The 18,230-nt window shown below is 41.9% G+C and overlaps 1 protein-coding gene across 1 annotated transcript; it reads left to right on the top strand.

Annotated features, from left to right (window-relative positions):
* Window positions 1–4,682: 4,682 nt before the first annotated feature.
* Window positions 4,683–16,610, top strand: PTX3 (pentraxin 3). Its single transcript, XM_015409554.1, has 3 exons — window positions 4,683–4,925; window positions 5,348–5,881; window positions 14,994–16,610. Exons 1-3 carry the CDS (start codon window positions 4,799–4,801, stop codon window positions 15,611–15,613), a joined length of 1,281 nt encoding a protein of 426 aa, XP_015265040.1. The 5' UTR covers window positions 4,683–4,798; the 3' UTR covers window positions 15,614–16,610.
* The last annotated feature ends 1,620 nt before the right edge of the window (window positions 16,611–18,230 follow it).

Raw genomic sequence — 18,230 nt, forward strand, 5'->3', positions numbered from 1 at the left:
CTTGCATTTTCTTGCTTTCGAACTGCTAGGTTGGCAGGAGCTGGGGCCAGAGATGGGAGCTCACTCCGTCATGCAGCACTAGGGTCTTGAACTGCTGAACTACAGACCTTCCTGTCTGCAACTCATTATCTTAACTTCTGAGCCACCATGGCCCCATTAGCACGTAGCAAATATGTCATTCATGTTACGGATGTTACATTTTCGTTTCTTTTAAAATCTTCTATGTTTCCATTGCCATTAATGTTGGCCTTATTTTTGTTGTGGTCATTGACAATTCTTTTGTTTTTATGGCAGTTTAATGCCATTTATATGCAGCTATGCAAACGATGCACAAAAATACATACCTTTTACAGGACATTGTCAGCAAAAAGAAAATAAAAGTGTCATGGGTTTGTTTCTCATGAGGGTGAAGCAGACTCAAAAAGAGAATATTCAAATGGAACCAGTAAGTTTGTGGACTTGGCTTCCTTCTTGATTTACATGTGGAGGAAGAAGAACTTGTTTTTATACCCTGTTTTTCTCTACCCTAAGGAGTCTCAAAGTGGCTTGCAATCACCTTCCCTTCCTCTCCCCACAACAGGCACCTTACAAGGTAAGTAGGGCTGAGAGAGTTCTGAAAGAATGCTGACTGGCCCAAGGTCAGCCAGGTGGCTTCCTGTGGAGGAGTGGAGAATCAAACCTGGTTGTCCATATTAGAGTCCACCATTCTTAACCACTACACCATGCTGGCTCTGTAGACTGTCGGGGTTGAAGAAGAATATCCTGCTCTGAATATTGAGATTGGCATAAAATAAAAGCCAGGGTTAAAAGCAGCCATTGGGTGCAAACATGTCTCATATCCCTTGGCTATTGAATCAGAGGGCTAATTTCAAATGTTACTGTAATATCAAGATGAATGACGCAAATCATTCATTTTGCATGGCAGGGCATGTCTAGGGATCTGGTTGCAACATGGATCATACAGACTCACGTCTGGCACTCACATCACACTAGAACTAGATGTGGCACGAGAAGTGCGGCTGCTGCAGAAAATAGCAGCATCACGTCCCCTCTATCTCTTGCCCCTCTGGCAGCGTCTAGACAAAGGAGGGGGAGACACAGAGACACTGCTTTCAGTGGCAGCCACAAGACACAGCGTCCTCCTGAAACTGCCCGATCCTCGCAGAACTCACAGGGGAGATGTCTTCAGTACATTACACACCAGTGTATGTGGGGCACTCAACAGATTAATTAATTAATTTACTTTATTTATACCCCCACTTTCCTCCCTACTGGGGAGCAAAAGTGGCTTTCGTTTTAATATTTTTAAATTATTCTCTCACTACAAACACTACAAACACTAACACTAACCTAAAATAAGCTATACAAGGATCATATATATTGATTAGATGCATATTTGGCTAAAGCTCTCTCTATAAAGAAATAGTTTTTGGCATATAGCTAATTTCTACCGCTTCTGTTGTTGTTGTTCAGTCGCACAGTCGAGTCCGACTCTTTGCGACCCCATGGACCAGATCACGCCAGGCCCTCCTGTCTTCCGCTGTCCTCTGAAGTTTGCTCAATTTTATGTTCGTTGCATCTATGACACTGTCTAACCATCTCATCCTTTGCCGTCCCCGTCTTCTTTGACCTTCAATCTTTCCCAGCATCAGGGTCTTTGATCTTCTTGCAGTCCAATCTTAATTCCCGCTTGTGATTCATCCAGGCCAGCATTTTGCATGATGTACTCTGCATATATATTAAATAAGCAAGGTGACAATATACATCCTTGTCGTACTCCTTTTCCTATGTGAAACCAATCAGTTGTTCCATATCCGGTTCTAACTGTCGCTTCTTGACCCTTATACAGGTTTCTCAAGATACATGTGAGGTGGTCTGATTTGAACATTCCTTGGCATTGCCCTTCTTTGGGATTGGAATGTATACTGATCTTTTCCAATCCTGTGGCCACTGTTGCGTTTTCCAAATTTGCTGGCAAATGGAGTGCAGCACTTTAACAGCATCATCTTCTAAGACTTTGAATAGCTCAGCTGGAATACCATCACCTCCACTAGCTTTGTTGTTAGCAATGCTTTCTAAGGCCCATTTAACTTCACATTCCAGGATGTCTGGCTCAAGGTCAGTGATTATACCGTCGTGTTTGTCAAGGACATTGAGGTCTTTCTTGTATAGTTCTTCTGTGTATTCTTGCCATCTTTTCCTAATCTCTTCTGCTTCTGTTAGGTCCCTACCGTTTTTGTCCTTTATCATGGCCAGCTTTGCATGGAACGCTCCCTTGATTTCTCCAATTTTCTTGAAGAGATCTCTAGTCCTTCCCATTCTATTGTTTTCTTCTATTACTTTGCACTGTTCATTCAGGAAGGCCTCCTTATCTCTCCTTGCTGTTCTCTGGAAATCTGCGTTCAGTTGGGTAAATCTTTCCTTTTCGCCTTTGCCTTTCGCTTTCCTTCTTTCCTCTGCTATTTGTAAAGCCTCATCAGAAAGCCATTTTGCTTTCTTGCATTTCTTTTTCTTTGGTATGGTGGTGATTGCTGCCTCCTGTACGATGTCACGAACCTCTGTCCATAGTTCTTCAGGCACTCTATCTATCAAATCCAGACCCTTGAATCTATTCTTCACCTCTACTGTATATTCATCAGGGATGCGATCTAGGTCAAACCTGAATGGCCTCGTGGTTTTCCCGATTTTCTTCAGTTTAAGTCTGAATTTTGCAATGAGTAGCTCATGATCTGAGCCACAGTCAGCTCCAGGTCTTGTTTTTACTGACTGGATAGAGCTTCTCCATCTTTGACTGCAAATTATATAGTCAATCTGATTTCGGTGTTGCCCATCTGGTGATGTCCATGTGTAGAGTCGCCTCTTAGGTTGTTGGAAAAGGGTGTTCGCTATGACCAGTGTGTTCTCTTGACAAAACTCTGTTAACCTTTGCCCTGCTGCATTTTGCTTTCCAAGGCCAAACTTGTCTGTTGTTCCGGTTACCTTTTGACTTCCTACTTTAGCATTCCAGTCCCCTATGATGATGAGGACATCATTTTTTGGTGTTAGTTCTATAGGTCTTCATTCAACATCACAGTAATCCAAGTCTATGCCCCAACCACTGATGCAGAAGAGGCTGAAGTGGACCGCTTCTGTTACAGACTGGTAAATCTATAATTGAATCAAGTAAATACAAACAATAAGACTTTTAGGCTCATACAGTTCTATTAAATCTGTTTCTTCCCTTTATTTTTCTTCTTTTCATATTTCCATTTGACTTTCAGGACTTTTGGCATTGCCTCCCCTAATTCTGATTCAGAATTACTACTCGCTGTTACTAGGGTTACTACTCGCTGTTGATTCCGTATCTCCCGACCCATGTGTGCTGCTTTTTTCTTCGATATCTTGTTCTTCTGCTGTATCTTTTTTGTTCGCTGGTTTTTGTTGCTGTTCCAAGAATATCTTCGCTTTTTTTTCGCTTTTAAAACAGAGTCTATCTTTTCTTTTTTATCTTTGTAGTTGAAGACCAGTCCTAAAAGTGGCTTTCATAAATCTACTCTCCTCCACTTTATCCCCACAACAATGGTTAGGCTGAGAGTGCGTGACTGCCCCAGGCAGGGATTTGAACCTGGGTCTCCCAGATCATAGTCCACCACTCTGAGCGCTTCACCATACTGGTGCAGTCAACCAAGAACAAAGTATAGATTGAAATGAGCTATCAAAACCAGCCCAGTCTTTGGAGAAGTCACCCTTTCTTTTATCTGTGAGGTGTTCCAGAACAGTGGAACAAATCTTGGATTCATTCATAAACGTTGAACCTGTGTCATCAGGTGTGAGGTTGACACCTTTGAGTGAGTCACTCTCTCTCTGAGCCTTTGTTATTCTGTCTGTAAAATGGAGATTATACTGATCCATCTTGCAGGATTATTGTGAATGTAGGCAATACAAGGGATGCTCTGGGCTAGCACGGCTTATTCTCCTGGATAGGATAAGTCAAGTAATGCAAAAAAGTGCAGTATGTGGCATCTGGAACTTTGTGAACAGTGGGTCACATCCCCGGGTCCTCCCTGGGTCACATCTACAATAGTGAGCCAATCACCAGATTTAGAGAAATATGGAATTTGTTCAACTGGTGGTTGGCTGAAAGCACTGACTGACTTTTTAAAAATCATCCATCCACTCCTACTGCAAAACGGGATTCTTTGCTATATACAGGACCTCTCTGCACCCCACACATCGTATTAGTGGACAAAACATTTGATAAGACAATATCCTGAAATCGCCACACTGTAAGCTCCAGCAGGGACATTTAATTTTGGGACCTAACATTACTGCAAAAATCATAGCAGTTCAGTATGTGCTACAAAAGGATTGCAAAATAAAGTTTTGAAAATTTTGCAATTTATTTATTCATTCTGCTTTTTATCCTATAGGATGACCAATGGTTTTTTTTTTTAAATCTAGTCTCAAAGGAGTTTCGCAATATGCAAGAACAGTTTTCCATTGTTTCGCCTGTCACTTTCCTAGTTAATCCTCCCATCGGCTCAAACTTTTAAAGTTTGGGATTGTGCAACCTCCACGCCTCCCCCTCCTCACAGCTCCCATCCAAAAAAAAATTAATAATAACCAGAAGCACTCCTATTACAGCACCAGGACTAGCATTACTCATTCATTCAAGTTCAGGCAGTCTCACAGCAATATTTAAGGGCTTCTGCACCTCCGTCTTACAGAATCATCTCTGCTTGGGACTCACTGGAGACCTTTCAGTCGAGGAGAGGCTGAAACTTCCAAGGAAACTGCTTGTGACTCCCACTCAAAAGAAATGTTTCCCTTTCTGTTTATTTTTCTCTCTCTCTGGTCTTTCTCATCTACCCAGAATGAAGATGACTACGAAGACTTCTTTGACCTAAATTTTGACAATGAAATAGAAATCCCTCCAACAGAAGAAAGTAAGTAGGACTTGGGGGGGTTGGGGATATTATTTTTGCCTGTGTCTTAACAGTGTTTAAGTAGAAGTGAGCTGTTTGTCTAGCAACAAAAGAAAGAGCATTCGGAGACTGCAATATTTATTCTTCCCCTGCTGTAGAAGCTGTAGGCAGCTGATACAAAAATAGAGTTAGTGTAACAAGACTCTCACTTCACCCGGCAGATTCCTCAGCCCCTTCCTCCCTTTTCATAATGCGGAGGTTGAAATAACAACCCTTGCTTTTTGACCAAGTCATGCCTTTCCCTTACTTTCTGGGGAAATCCCTGGCACTTTGGGAGTCTGCAGACAATCTGAGAGACACGTCTTTTTACGCTGCACCAGTGCTTAAAGCAAATCATCCAGCACAGAAAGGTGGTGTAACTGCTGCTCTGTGTTTTGTTCTAGCTGTGTCCTGCGATTGTCAACGAGAGCACACGGAATGGGACAAGCTCTTCATCATGCTCGAGAACTCGCAGATGAAAGAGAACATGCTGCTCCACTCCCTGGATGAAATCCTCAAGGTGGAGCTGCAGAGACTGAGGGGTGAAATGCTCCAGCTTGTGGAGAACTTTTCTAGCCATTGCATCACAGCCAGTGAGCAAGCCACCTCCTGGATTTCAAGCCAACTGGACCAGATGCTGGAAAGGAAGAACCAGGAAGCTGAGGACCGGTCTGTGATGCTCCATGAATCAGAGCAAGGCAAAGTCCTCCAAGAGATTCTACAGCTGAGTCAAAACGTGTCCAGCCGACTCAGCCGTCTGGAGCACGCTTGGCGGAGGAAAGAAGAGCTGGATATTCAGCAGAGGGGCTTGCCGGAGAAAGACTACATGACGAGAGGAGACAGTTTCGTTCTGAACTCACTCTGGCAAGAGCTGCAGGAAGCCAAAGCTGAACTAAAGGAATCCCACAGAAAGAAAACGCAGAACTTACTGCCAATCGGTAAGTTAAAGCTCTGTTTGTCACAGTCAGTGCTAGTAACACATTTTACATCTGCTTCCAAACAGCCATGTTCAGGAATTCGGCGAAACACTGTCACCTGGTGCCTCGAATACACAAGAGGAAACATTACTATAAAGCCTGAGTTGCAGCACACTGTCTTTACAGACTAGCCCAATGAATACAATATGGTAGCCAATGAACAGGTACACACAGCACAAAAACAAGCTGAACCATGGCATGGCTAGGACTATGTGTGAAAAGATGCTGAAGGAATCTTCAGGGCTTATGTTTTGACTGCACAATGACAGGTTTCTGAACTGGTCCAAACACAGCAAACGTATTTGGAAGGCCTTATAGAATTACTGAAAATATTTGCAAAGCCTTGACATCTTGTTGTCTGCCATGTGCATAGCCACAGATTTACATACTTATTCAATACTTTGCAAAACAACAACAACACCCCACCATAATGCTCTAAAAAGTCTGCCCTGTTTCTTTTCAGTCCTGCCTTTCCTCCCCTCCTACTAACCTGCCTCCTTCACTGCATTCCTTGGAGGCTACTTATGTGCAGAATGTGACCCTGTGAGCCCACTGATTATGTCAACAGGCTATTCATCAACTCTCAAGCTTCAGGGCATAAATGGATTCTCCACAGAGGTTCAGGAAGGCAGAACAGTTTTTACCCTGTGTAGCAAATCTGGGTAGTGCATACATCACAAAGATTTTTCTACCTCCCTCCTTGGAAAGACCAGTGCTTTGATATCTCAACTCTAGCAATCATTCATATGTGAAGTTTTAGATGTTATGATTCATGCTACACATTATTTAAATAATTACTATAATGAAATAGCTAATATCTTGGAATTTCATACTCCTCCCCCAACTTGTTGCATAACCAGGACTTCTAAGCTGACTGTAGGTTAATATGGTACCTGACTAAAGAAATCTATAAGAATTACTTTAAAAAAGCAATGTAGCAGTAATGTTAGTGTAATATAGGAATAGGCCTTTTAGAATGAACCACACAAAATGAGCAAAAGCTAAACTCCGCCTACTCTGTGACATTAATGTTTCACCTGAATGGAGATTTAGCTTAGCAGTATCTATCTTTGGTATCCAAAAGAATAGCTGCCTGTGAAATATAGAAGCTGCTTTTTGGTGTAGTGGTTAAGTGGGAGAACCGGGTTTGATTCCCCACTCCTCCACTTGCACCTGGCTGGATGACCTTGGGCAAGCCGTAGCTCTGGCACAGTTGTTCTTGAAAAAGGGCAGTTTCTGTCAAGAGCTCTCTCAGCCCCACCTACCTCACAGGGTGTCTGTTGTGGGGAGGGGGAGGGAAAGGAGTTTGTAAGCCACTCTGAGACACCTTTGGGTAGTGAAGGGTGGGGTATAAATCCAATATCTTCTTCTTCTTCTTCTTCTATTTCAATGTCAGTGAGGCTGAAATTTAGGCAGATGGTTAAATATCCCATGTCATTTCTTCTGCAAGCCCAAATCTCACTAGATTAAAACAAAAATCATTGCATATTTTTAACACAGTAAATCAGACTCCTGCACATCCAACCAGAATGGTATCATCTACACTCAAAATCCTTTCAGATGTATTAGAGTGGAGAAAATGTTCAGCCTTATTAAGCATTCTACATTGTACCTTCCTGTTGTTCTTTCTGGTGCAAAAGTTATTTCAGTTACAACAGAATATATACATGCACACTTGTGGTCAGGTGGAAAGATCTGCTCAGTAACACAGATGGTGCTAATAGCTACACAATAATCAGCAAAATATGATTTTGCATTGAAAAAAATTCTTAGACTTGTATAAGGAATTATTTAAATTATTATTTAATCATTTTAGTAAGGTACCAGGAACGATTAGCCGCTCATTTTTGTTTATTAGCATTTTGTCTTACTAAAACTGGAAACATCAAGTTAACATTCTGCTGTAGTCTCTCTCTCTTTTGGCATTCACTCATGAAATAAAAGAGAAACAATTCATGTGGGTCCCAGTTGTGCACATTTGTACTACAGTGATAATAAATGGTATGAGCCAGCTGGATCACTTAGGGATTTCAATGGGAGAGTTATATCATAAGTGGATAGTGTGGCCAACATGTGGCTACAGCTGGAAGCAGCAACCCCTCATCTCCTCATACTCCCATCCCTGTAATATTTAGTAACGTAAAATATGACATCATCCCATTGGAAGTTTCCCCTCCCCCACCTGACTTCATTGACTACAACATGAAAAGGGGGGGGAATCACAACACAATGATGTCATCATGTCACATGTTTTGCACTATCAAATTTTGTTGAGGGAAGAGAGGAGGAGGAGTTTTGGGAAACATAGACTGGCTGTAATGTATAGATCCAGCCTCAGATAAATGCTTACATTTTTCCCCCCATTGAAGTCAAAATGTTTAATTTTGGTTGGATTTGTGCTCTACAGAATAATTCCACTGACTTCACAGAACCTGTTCTTAATCCATAACAGAAGCATTTGGTTTCATACATTTTGAAGGGGGGAAAGAAAAGTCATGATTTGATTATGAACAAGAAGAGTAGATGTTTGAAATGCCTCATAAATCCCTCTGGAAATCTCTTCTAAAAGAGTTTTCAGCAACTGGTTTTGATTTCTCACATTATCTGGATTCCTGCCAGGTTGACTCTGAAAGGGTTTTCTAATTATACTGTTGCTGGTTGCTTATGAAACTGGTTTTGATTTTGCTTACTCAATAATAAAGCTAGAAATTCTACTAATTAAAAGGTCATTTATACACAGAGCTCTTTGCTCTTTAAACCAGTACCCCTGCTAAATGCTGAACCATCTCTTTGTGTCCAGTTCTGAATGCTCAGAATTATTTAATGCAGCCCAATAAGTAGAAAAGGTTACTAGTTGCAAGTTATCTTTTACTGTACAATACCTTGATTTTTCTCTCGGTTATTACAAAGGGAGGGGCTGTGGCTCCCTGGTAGAGCATCTTTGTGGCATGCAGAAGGTCCCAGGTTGAACCCTCAGCATCTCCAGTTCAAAGAACCAGGTAGAAGGTGTTGTGAAGGACCTCTGCTTGAGACCCTGGAGAGCCGCTGCCACTCTGAGTAGACAGTTCTTCTGACCAATAGCCTCATTCAGTATAAGGTGTTTTCATGTGTGTTCCAGAACCCTGATAACACTACAGTCATGGTGATTCATTCCAGTGTAGGAGTGTGCAAAAAAACCAAAAACAAATCAGCATCTTTCAGTGCAGTTCTATTAGACCTGGAAAATTTTTGGTATTTCTGAAAAATCCAGGATCCCAATACCAATATACTATTGGGATCTGGGATTTTTCAGAAATCCCATTTTTCTTTGGGGGGGGGGGCAATAAATCCAAGAAGGGAAATGCCATTAAGAAGAAAAAAAAGCCAGTCAACCCCTGGACCTGGCTTGGCTTCTCCTGCAGCCTGGTTTAAACCCAGGATCTGTGTGCTGTGGACCTGGCTGAGAGGTCTTCTCCTGCAGTGCAGTTTAAATCAGGTCACAGGAGAAGCTGTCCTGTGTGGCAGGGAGTCTCTTGCCACCACATGCAGACCTGAGAGGATCAGCTGGGGCAGCAGGAGCTGAGAGCTCCACACCACTTTGGCTGGGGCTGGCTCCTCTTACAGCTTGGTTTAAACTGAGATGCAAGAGCCCACCAGCCATTAGGTATAACTCTTTGAATAAAAGCTGAAAAAAATGGTTTTTATTTGGGCTCAGCAATATCGGTAGCTGATCAGAATCTCTGCCTCTGTATTCGGCTTAAATAATACCCCCCAAATACCTGTAATAATACCCGGAAAATGCCAAAACATACCAAATGCACACCCCTATTCCAGTGTTTTCAAGTGTTGTGTTTGGTTAGAGTGTCAGACCAGGATCTGGGAAACCCAAGTTTGAATCCTCACTCTGCCATGGCAGTTTGCAGGGTAACCTTGGGCCAGTAACATACGCTCTGCTTAACCTACCTCAGAGGTTCAAAGTGGGGATAAAATGGAGAGAGAGAAAAATCTTGTAAGGCACTTTGGGTCCCCACCTGGGAGAAAAGTGGGGTATAAATGAAGTAAATAAATAAATGTGTGTGCTATTTTTCCTTCTTTGATAAAGACCTAATTTGTTTTTCACTTAAAACAAAACTTTTTTGGGTTGGCAAGCACAACTGAGGCATGACTTTTTGCCTCTCTTGTTAACAAGTTTTGATTGTCCACATTTAGTTACGTTCTGTCTTGGTCCCTGGTATTTCTGAATGGTTCCTTTTTCTGGGTGTGTGCATGCGTTCATTATTCCTTTTTTCCTTTACAGCAAAAAGATTGTTCTTTTATTTTTCATTAACACAATTGGCGATATAGATAATTATTTTTAAAAAATCAAAAATATCAATGAGCCTATATTGCCATTAAAATGAAAATAATAATAGGACTGCCTACTTCATATAAAACTACTTCATAACTCTGGCCATCTTCAGGGTGCCCCCAACATCTGCTTCAGGTTCCCCCATCACCTGAGGCTTGATTAGGCAGACCAGGTCTCCCACTATTGCAGGAGACCTCCTGCCCCCACCCTCTGGCTTCCTATTGCTTCCTAGTACAGCAGTGGGAGCAAAATGGAATGTGAAAGTGACACCATGGTGACATCACTTCTGGTCACATAACTGGAAATGATGACACATATCACTGAGATGTTCTAGCAATTTCCTAAATCTCTATGGCAACACAGGGATTTCTGCTTCTGCTCACAAGGCATTCTTCCCCTCCATTGGAAACAATGGAGGATGGGGCACCTCCCACCACCCCCTGGTCCAATCTTTTTGAAACTTGGGGTGGGGGGGTTGAGGAGAGGCACCAGCAGCTATGTTGCAAATGTGGTGCCTCTACCTAACCCCCCCAGAGCCCCAGATACCCCCCAGATCGATTCTCCATTATAGCCTATGGAGCCATTGACTATAATAATCCCCATAGGATACAATGGAACTGGAAAAATTATTATTATTTTTTGCACATCTCTATTATGCTTTTCAGTATGATTTGTAAGCTGCCTTGGGTCACAGGGAAAGGTGCAATATAAATATTTGAATAAATAAGTAGTTTGGGCAGGTTGATAGCATTTAAGCAGCTTCCTGTTAGGTTAGGCAGGGTTCTGACAGTGATTGTTCCTCCTCTGTTATACTTGACCTGTAATGCTGGTTGTCATATTTCACTAAAAACAAAAAAAACCAATGTAGACTGCAAGAGTTCCCCCCTCCCCCCAAATTGCTGGTATGTTTTCTAAGGCTCAACACAAGGCAACGGTCTGAGGCCAGGTCTACCAATATAGTGGACTGGGGTGGGTAGACCTGTTCTCCAGAGGCCAGGTCTACCAATATAGTGGACCAGGGTGGATACATTGTTCTCCAGAGGCTAGGTCTACCAAAATAGTGGAAATAGGTGGGTAGACCCATTCTCTGGAGGCCAGGTCTATAAATATAGTGAAAAGGGGTGGGTAGACCTGTCCTGCAGAGGACAGGTCTACCAATATAGTGGAAAGGCATGGGTAGACCTGTTCTCTGGAGGACAGGTCTACCAATATAGTGGAAAGGGGTGTTTTCTCTCATAATGTTTAAATTATTCTGAAAATACAGTTTAAATATAATTTAAAAGAATTTATTCTGAGATTTTTTCAAGATTATGGAAGTAATCTAAAAAAGCTAATTTACACAGTAGTCAAATGTAGACTCACTCTAATGCTACTAGCTTTTTTCACTCACAAAGTAGAATTTCTGCTCACAACACTGTGGAACTTAGAGGGAACACTGGTTGTGACATCAAAATTATAGAATTCCCTCCCCAGGGAGACTTGTTTGGTCACTACTATCATTGTCTTCCACTAGCTGGTGAAGACTTTTCTAGTTTCTTGGTGTTCCCTCCCTGATCCTCCCCCCTCCTGTTTATGTGTTTTGTTTAATCATTTTTAATTTTAAAACTGATTTTAATGTTTTTTATTATTTGCTGGGTTCCTCATAATCCTTGTCTAGCTAAATGAGTAAAAAGGAATCTTCCAGCAGTGCAAGAAAGCCATAATGTTGAACAATCTTTACTTTATTAAAGCTATAATTTCAAGATAGCAATAAATGGGATGAATTTGAGATGCATTCTTCATTTAGTACTGCATATTAATCTGGCAACAATAATATCTCTAAAATCTCAGTCCACCTTCTATTTATTAAAGTATTCCAATGATTAACCATTGTTGACCCAATAACATTTATTTGTAGGGCTGCCAAGTGGGGGGGGCGGGGAAACCCCCACTTTGGAGGCCCAATTTCCGTCGCGGCGCAATCAGGCCCCGGGGGAACTCCACCCCCCAAAGCTGCGTCACCTCACATCGCTCACGTTGGGGACATGGCCCAGATCGTTGGGGGAAACCATATGGTTTTCCCCCCGACGATCTGGGCCACGCCCCCAATGTGAGTGACGTTGCACATCACTTCCGTTGACCTGCTGGTGGCGCGCGCGCTTCCAGAGCCAGCTCTCGGAGACGGCAGAGCCTCCCCCGCCGGTAAGTTTAAAGGGACTTGGCAACCCTATTTATTTGCTACATTTCTACAAGTAACTGAGGCTTGTGTACTCACTTTCCCATTTTATCCTTACACCAAGGCTATGAGACAGACTGAGATACAATGACTGGCCCAAGTTTACTTGGATCACATTCGTGGCTGAGGCTTTGAATCTAGGTCTATCCAACACTGGTCTACCACTAATCAAAGTGAAATTGTTTTTTGGCACCATATATACCACTACATAAGATCTAGTCCTTATGGCAAAAGTCACCATTATCCTGTTAAGATTATAAATACACGATTATCTTTTTTGTGTCATAAGAAAGCCTAGTAATAATTCCACCAAGCAGTAAATCTGTAAGGAAGCCAAGTAATATTTCTACCAGGAATTAAAACCACAAGGAAGTCAAGTAATATTTCCACCAAGAACTAAACCTGCAAGTTACATCACACTGAAATTAATTCTAAAACAAACAAACAAAAAAATGTACTAATTATCAGGCCATGGAAATACATAGCTTTACCACACAGAAGGCAGCATCAAAAAAACAACCCATTACTCATTGAAAAATAATGGAGTAAAGCTCTTTACTATGTCAAAAGTAGTCATGGGAATCTAGCAGAAAACTCTCATAACTTGACTAATGTACTGATCATATGTAGCTGTGACCAGATACAAGGAGCTAACACCACCAGTAGTGTAGATTCACCCCCTTTTCCATTAATTGGGTTGGAATTGCCTTGTTTCCCTTTGTGCATCTGTACTTACAGGTATATGTGACTGCTAAGGTTTTTATCCCAAACTGCATATTCAGGACACTAACTAACGTTATGTAATAGCTTGCACTTCTGTTTATAATGACTTTCATCTGTGATCAAACTGGATTGTCTAAGCTATAGCAGAATACTCTAACCATTACATCAGGCTGAAATGCACACGTGGAACTCGGTCAACTCTTTCTGTTAACAGCAGTGAGAGGAGAACATATTCAATAAAGAGTCACAGAGCACATAATTAAAAATTGATACCACATTGTTTCTGGTCCTAATACTTTTATTTAATTATGATATCATTGCAAAAAAATTTGTGAGCTGCTTTGGAAGCCCCTTTGGTGCATTAAATATTATATTGGGTATATATTTAAATAAATATATAAACATTTGCCAGGGGGTTTATGCAAAGCCAGTGAGATAAACATAAGGATAATATGGGAGCCTGAGCCTGAGTTGACTGCTTACGTTGATGGTACAGCAGAAAGATTAGAGACAGCTTTGAGACTGGGTGGGGAGGGTCAAGTGCAGAATGTGGGAACAAGCATAGAGTTAGAAATGCTTAGGTAACATGTGCCTTTGGATATCCAGTTTGATTTTGGAAATTTATTGGTCTCTATCTGATCTGCTTGCTTGGTGGAGAGGGGGCCAACCCTGCTTCCAGTAGCAAAAAAGAGTGCCATATAATGCTCTCTCTAAGCTGTGGAGTCCTGTGAGCAAAATTCTACTTTGTGAGCTACTGGCGTTAAAGTGCTGAGTGAGTGATTTGGCTACTGCATAAATTAGTTTGCTCTGGAGCTATCCTTCCTGAGCTAATACAAAATGTGTGAGCTGGAGGCTAAAAAACTGTGAGCTAGCTCACACTAACTCAGCTTAAAGGGAACACTGGTGCCATAATATGGTGGGAGGGGCTAGCTATAATTGGTGGTGGACATTGGAACTGTGGCAGTGCAAGGGTACTTTGTGAAGAGAAAAAGGAGAGTTGGTTTTTATATCCCACTTTTCTCTACCCTAAGGAGTCTCAAAGCAGTTTACACAATTTGGTGTAGTGGTTAAGTGCGCAGACTCTAATCTGGGAGAACCGGGTTTGATTCCCCACTCCTCCACTTGCACCTGGCTGGATGACCTTGGGCAAGCCGTAGTTCTGATAAGAGCTGTTCTTGAAAATGAGCCATTTCTGTCAGAGCTCTCTCAGCCCCACCTACCTCACAGGGTGTCTGTTGTGGGGAGGGGAAGGGAAAAGGAGTTTGTAAGCTGCTCTGAGACTCCTTTGGGTAGTGAAGGGCGGGGTATAAATCCAATCTCCTCTCCTCCTCTTCCTCTCCTCACCACAGGGACTTTGTGGGACTAAGAGAGTTCTGAAAGAACTGTGACTGTCACCCAGTGGGCTTCAGGTGGAGGAGGGGGAAATCAAACCCAGCTCTCTAGATTGGAGTTCACGGCTCTGCTGAGCACTACTGATGCTACGCCTACATATGGCACAGTTACATTTTATTGAAATACTGAGATGTCCGTGCTCTTTCAGTTTCTTTGAGGTTTTCTGCGTAAATCTGCAGGTAGTAGAGTCTTAAAGTCAAGCTTAGTTTGCCAATCCTATGAATTGCTGAACAATATGTATCAAATCCATTATTTGTCCCATAAACGGTGTATCTAAGAATTTTGCTGATTGGAAACAGAGGTTCCCAGCACTATGTGAACAAATTATACTGTTCTACAGTTATCTGAGATGCACATGCGTCTTGTAAATAATCTTAAGTGGTTGATAATGGCTTCTTTTCCCCCTTTTTTGGCAGGTTGTGAGACAGCTCTTTTATTCCCGATGCGTTCCAAAAAAATATTTGCAAGTGTTCATCCAACAACTGAAATGATGCTCTCTTCCTTTTCTGCCTGCATGTGGGTCAAAGTGACTGAAATGCTTGACAAAACTATTGTTTTCTCATATGGAACCAAGAGAAATCCCTATGAAATCCAGCTTTACCTTAGCTATGATTCGGCAGTTCTTGCTGTGAGTAGTGACCTGAACAAAATAGTTGCCCCAAATGTCATTACTTCGGGACAGTGGACACACTTTTGTGGCATTTGGAATTCAGCTAATGGGGATGCGTCATTGTTTGTAAATGGAAAGCTGGTGAAGGCCTCCTCAAATATAGCTGAGGGACACATAATTCCAAACGCTGGAATTCTGCAAATTGGCCAAGAAAAGAATGGCTGCTGTGTTGGAGGTGGTTTCAATGAATCCTTAGCTTTCTCTGGAAAAATAACTGGCTTTAACATTTGGAACAGAGTCCTAAGTGAAAAAGAGATAACAAGGCAGAGTGAAGAAGAATCATGCAACATCCGTGGCAATGTAGTCGGTTGGGGGGTTACAGAGATTCTGCCCCATGGAGGAGCTCAGTATGTTTTCACTTTTTGAACAAATGCAAAAATTATCTTTCCAGACTATTATGAACAAAACAAGCACACAGTGTCTAACAAACCTGAATATCTACAAATCTTAGGGCTGATGTACACGATATGGCCTCTACCCAAGGGTTGCTCTAAATTTCATAGGTTTGTGATGCATGTGGGAAATTGTCTGATCTATGAGGTGAACCAGGACATATCATAAGCTGCCATTCAACCACTGTTCACAAGGAAACTCCTAAACAATACTCTATATGGCAAAAGTCTTCTTGGAGAATGCAGCCGCTAGCAGCCACAGCTACCTTTCTACAGGTTCCTGATGCCAGAAGGAGGAGATGAATGAATATGGGTGGAACAGTGTTGAAAGATGTTTGGAAAGAAGCTTTCTGCAGATGACAGTAGCAGCTGTCAGAACAATGAACTGCTACAGTTGCCTGGACACTTCTCAGCATATAGAAACGTATTCATGGGCTCCTAGATAAACCAACATGAAGAATCAACACCCCCTGGGAACAATTTAAAATGGCTTCCTTGTGGCAGCAGTATTGTTGCGAGCTTTGGCTCTTACATATACCTCATGAAGAGTCAGTACCTGCAGTTCTAAATTGAGGTATTAATCCAAACACTGGCTCAGCAAAAAAAGGTGTTTTTGAACATACTGAAAAAATACATTACAACAGTCATTCTTAATATAGAGACTGCTGTTACTCTAAGCTGGTTCCAGAGCATATAGGTGCCACATAGATAGCAGAGTTCAGATTTTTGTTCAAGAACTTTCATCAATCAAATAACTATATAAAAATGGCTAGAACTTTTATCTGCAGAGCTAATATTACGCTATTTTCTGGGGAATCCCGTTTGTAGCTGTTATATTACTAATGTGAATTTTACAGATGAACCTTATAAGTGTCATGAAGTAACAGGTGTTGGTTTTGTTCATTGTTCCTGATATGCACACCTGAATAAAACTAGTGCTTTGTCCAAGATATTATTTATATTGGAGTCCACCTAGCATTTGGATACTTACAGTTTGTCTGCTGTGTTATTCTTTGAAGAGGATACAGCTGTATTATATTGTAAATTGATTTTGTACTAATTTTATTGAAATTATTTTTATAAAATTGTACCATAAATAAAAATACTTTATGAAAATTTCATTTTCTGGAGGGTGTTTTTTCCAGGGTTTGATATCTGAAAGCAAGACCTGAATTTCCCTTTTGCTTTGTGTTTCCCCCCCTTATATATTCTTCACTATCTGCAGAAACATCTCTCAAAAATGAGTCCTTTAAACCTGGGGCCAAGTAGTGAATAATGCTTTGTGGCCACATTCCAACACAGGGTTAACCACAGTAAGCATACCGAAGTCAATGGGATTAAACATATTTGACTCAGTATAAGATCGTAGCCAAGCCTGTTATTGAATCTTTGGCCATTCCAGCTGAAGTTACCCTGTGAAAACACAGGAAGCAGCAGGCCCCTGATGATCTCATGAAGGGGCTTTCCCTTGTAAGGAATAGTTGATGTGCTCTAACAGCCAATCTAGCACTTCCACTTCACAGTTATAGAGCAGGTTTGAGAAATACTGAAGAAAACCAGTAATGTTACTTCCACGTGCAGCTGGCTGTCCCTTTTCCCTATTCTGGGCTCTCTGATTGAGATCTTTCATATCACTCTGCTCAATTCAAGTTCACCTTCCTCACCCAAATGCAGAAATCACTTGCACAATTGGCTGGGACGATTTCAATGATGTCTGAAGTTACTCATAGTTAAGTATGGCAAGAGACATGTTTATGTTCAACAGTTATCTCCTCACAAGCTTTAAGATGAAATCCAAACAGTGCGATTCTACCCCATAGTGATTTATGTATCAGAGAAGAAAGAAATACACTGGCAAAGGAATGTATGCCAGTATTGCAATGCACTGCAAAGAGAAAATAGAGACAGAGTTGGAGGAATCATGGAGAAAGTGTGGGGTTTAGTTCAAATCCTACATGGAACGTTTGATTGAGTCAGTTATCCATTATTTTTCATCCAGGTTGGACTACTGTTTGGAAGGTCCACTTTCACAGGCTAAGTGGGTAAGCACCAGGGACAGTGGGTGATTTCCCACAAGCGCTGTTCCGCGCTCACTCCTCCCTTTTGCCCCGATGGTACGTGTCAATTTCACACAAGCTGCTGCGCGGCCGCATTTTGCCCTGCAGCTTCGTGCGATTTCCCCCACGTCTACTCAATCCTCAAAAAACAGGATTGAGTAGACGCAGGGGAAATCGCATGAAGCTGTGGGGCAAAATGCGGCCATGCAGCAGCTTGTGCGAAATTGACACATACCATCGGGCCAAAGAGAAGAGTGAGCGCGGAGCAGCGCTTCTGGGAAATCACCCAGTGTCTTTTCTGTAGTGGTGCCCAAGCCCTAGAACTCCTTCCACACGAAGCTTCTTTCCTCAGGTCGTTGGTCTATGAAGGTCAATATTGACTCAGCAGTGCTCCAGGATCTCAGGTTGAGGTAATCCACATCACCTGTTCCTTTTAATTAGAGATGCCACTAATTGATCCTGGGGCATTCTGTATGCAAAGCAGAAGATCTACGACCAAGGCTTGGCCCTTCATATGATAACTTGCACGGTGCC

This window comes from Gekko japonicus, unplaced genomic scaffold (assembly GCF_001447785.1).
Source record: "Gekko japonicus isolate JY-2015 unplaced genomic scaffold, Gekko_japonicus_V1.1 scaffold1446, whole genome shotgun sequence".
NCBI classification, from domain to species: domain Eukaryota; kingdom Metazoa; phylum Chordata; class Lepidosauria; order Squamata; family Gekkonidae; genus Gekko; species Gekko japonicus.

Excerpts from the sequence above, each read along its gene's own strand:
- PTX3 (XM_015409554.1), top strand. The coding sequence starts at position 4,799 with ATGTTTCCCTTTCTGTTTATTTTTCTCTCTCTCTGGTCTTTCTCATCT. Across the intron at positions 4,926-5,347 it reads AATCCCTCCAACAGAAGAAA|CTGTGTCCTGCGATTGTCAA; the intron begins GTAAGTAGGACT and ends GTTTTGTTCTAG. Across the intron at positions 5,882-14,993 it reads GCAGAACTTACTGCCAATCG|GTTGTGAGACAGCTCTTTTA; the intron begins GTAAGTTAAAGC and ends CTTTTTTGGCAG.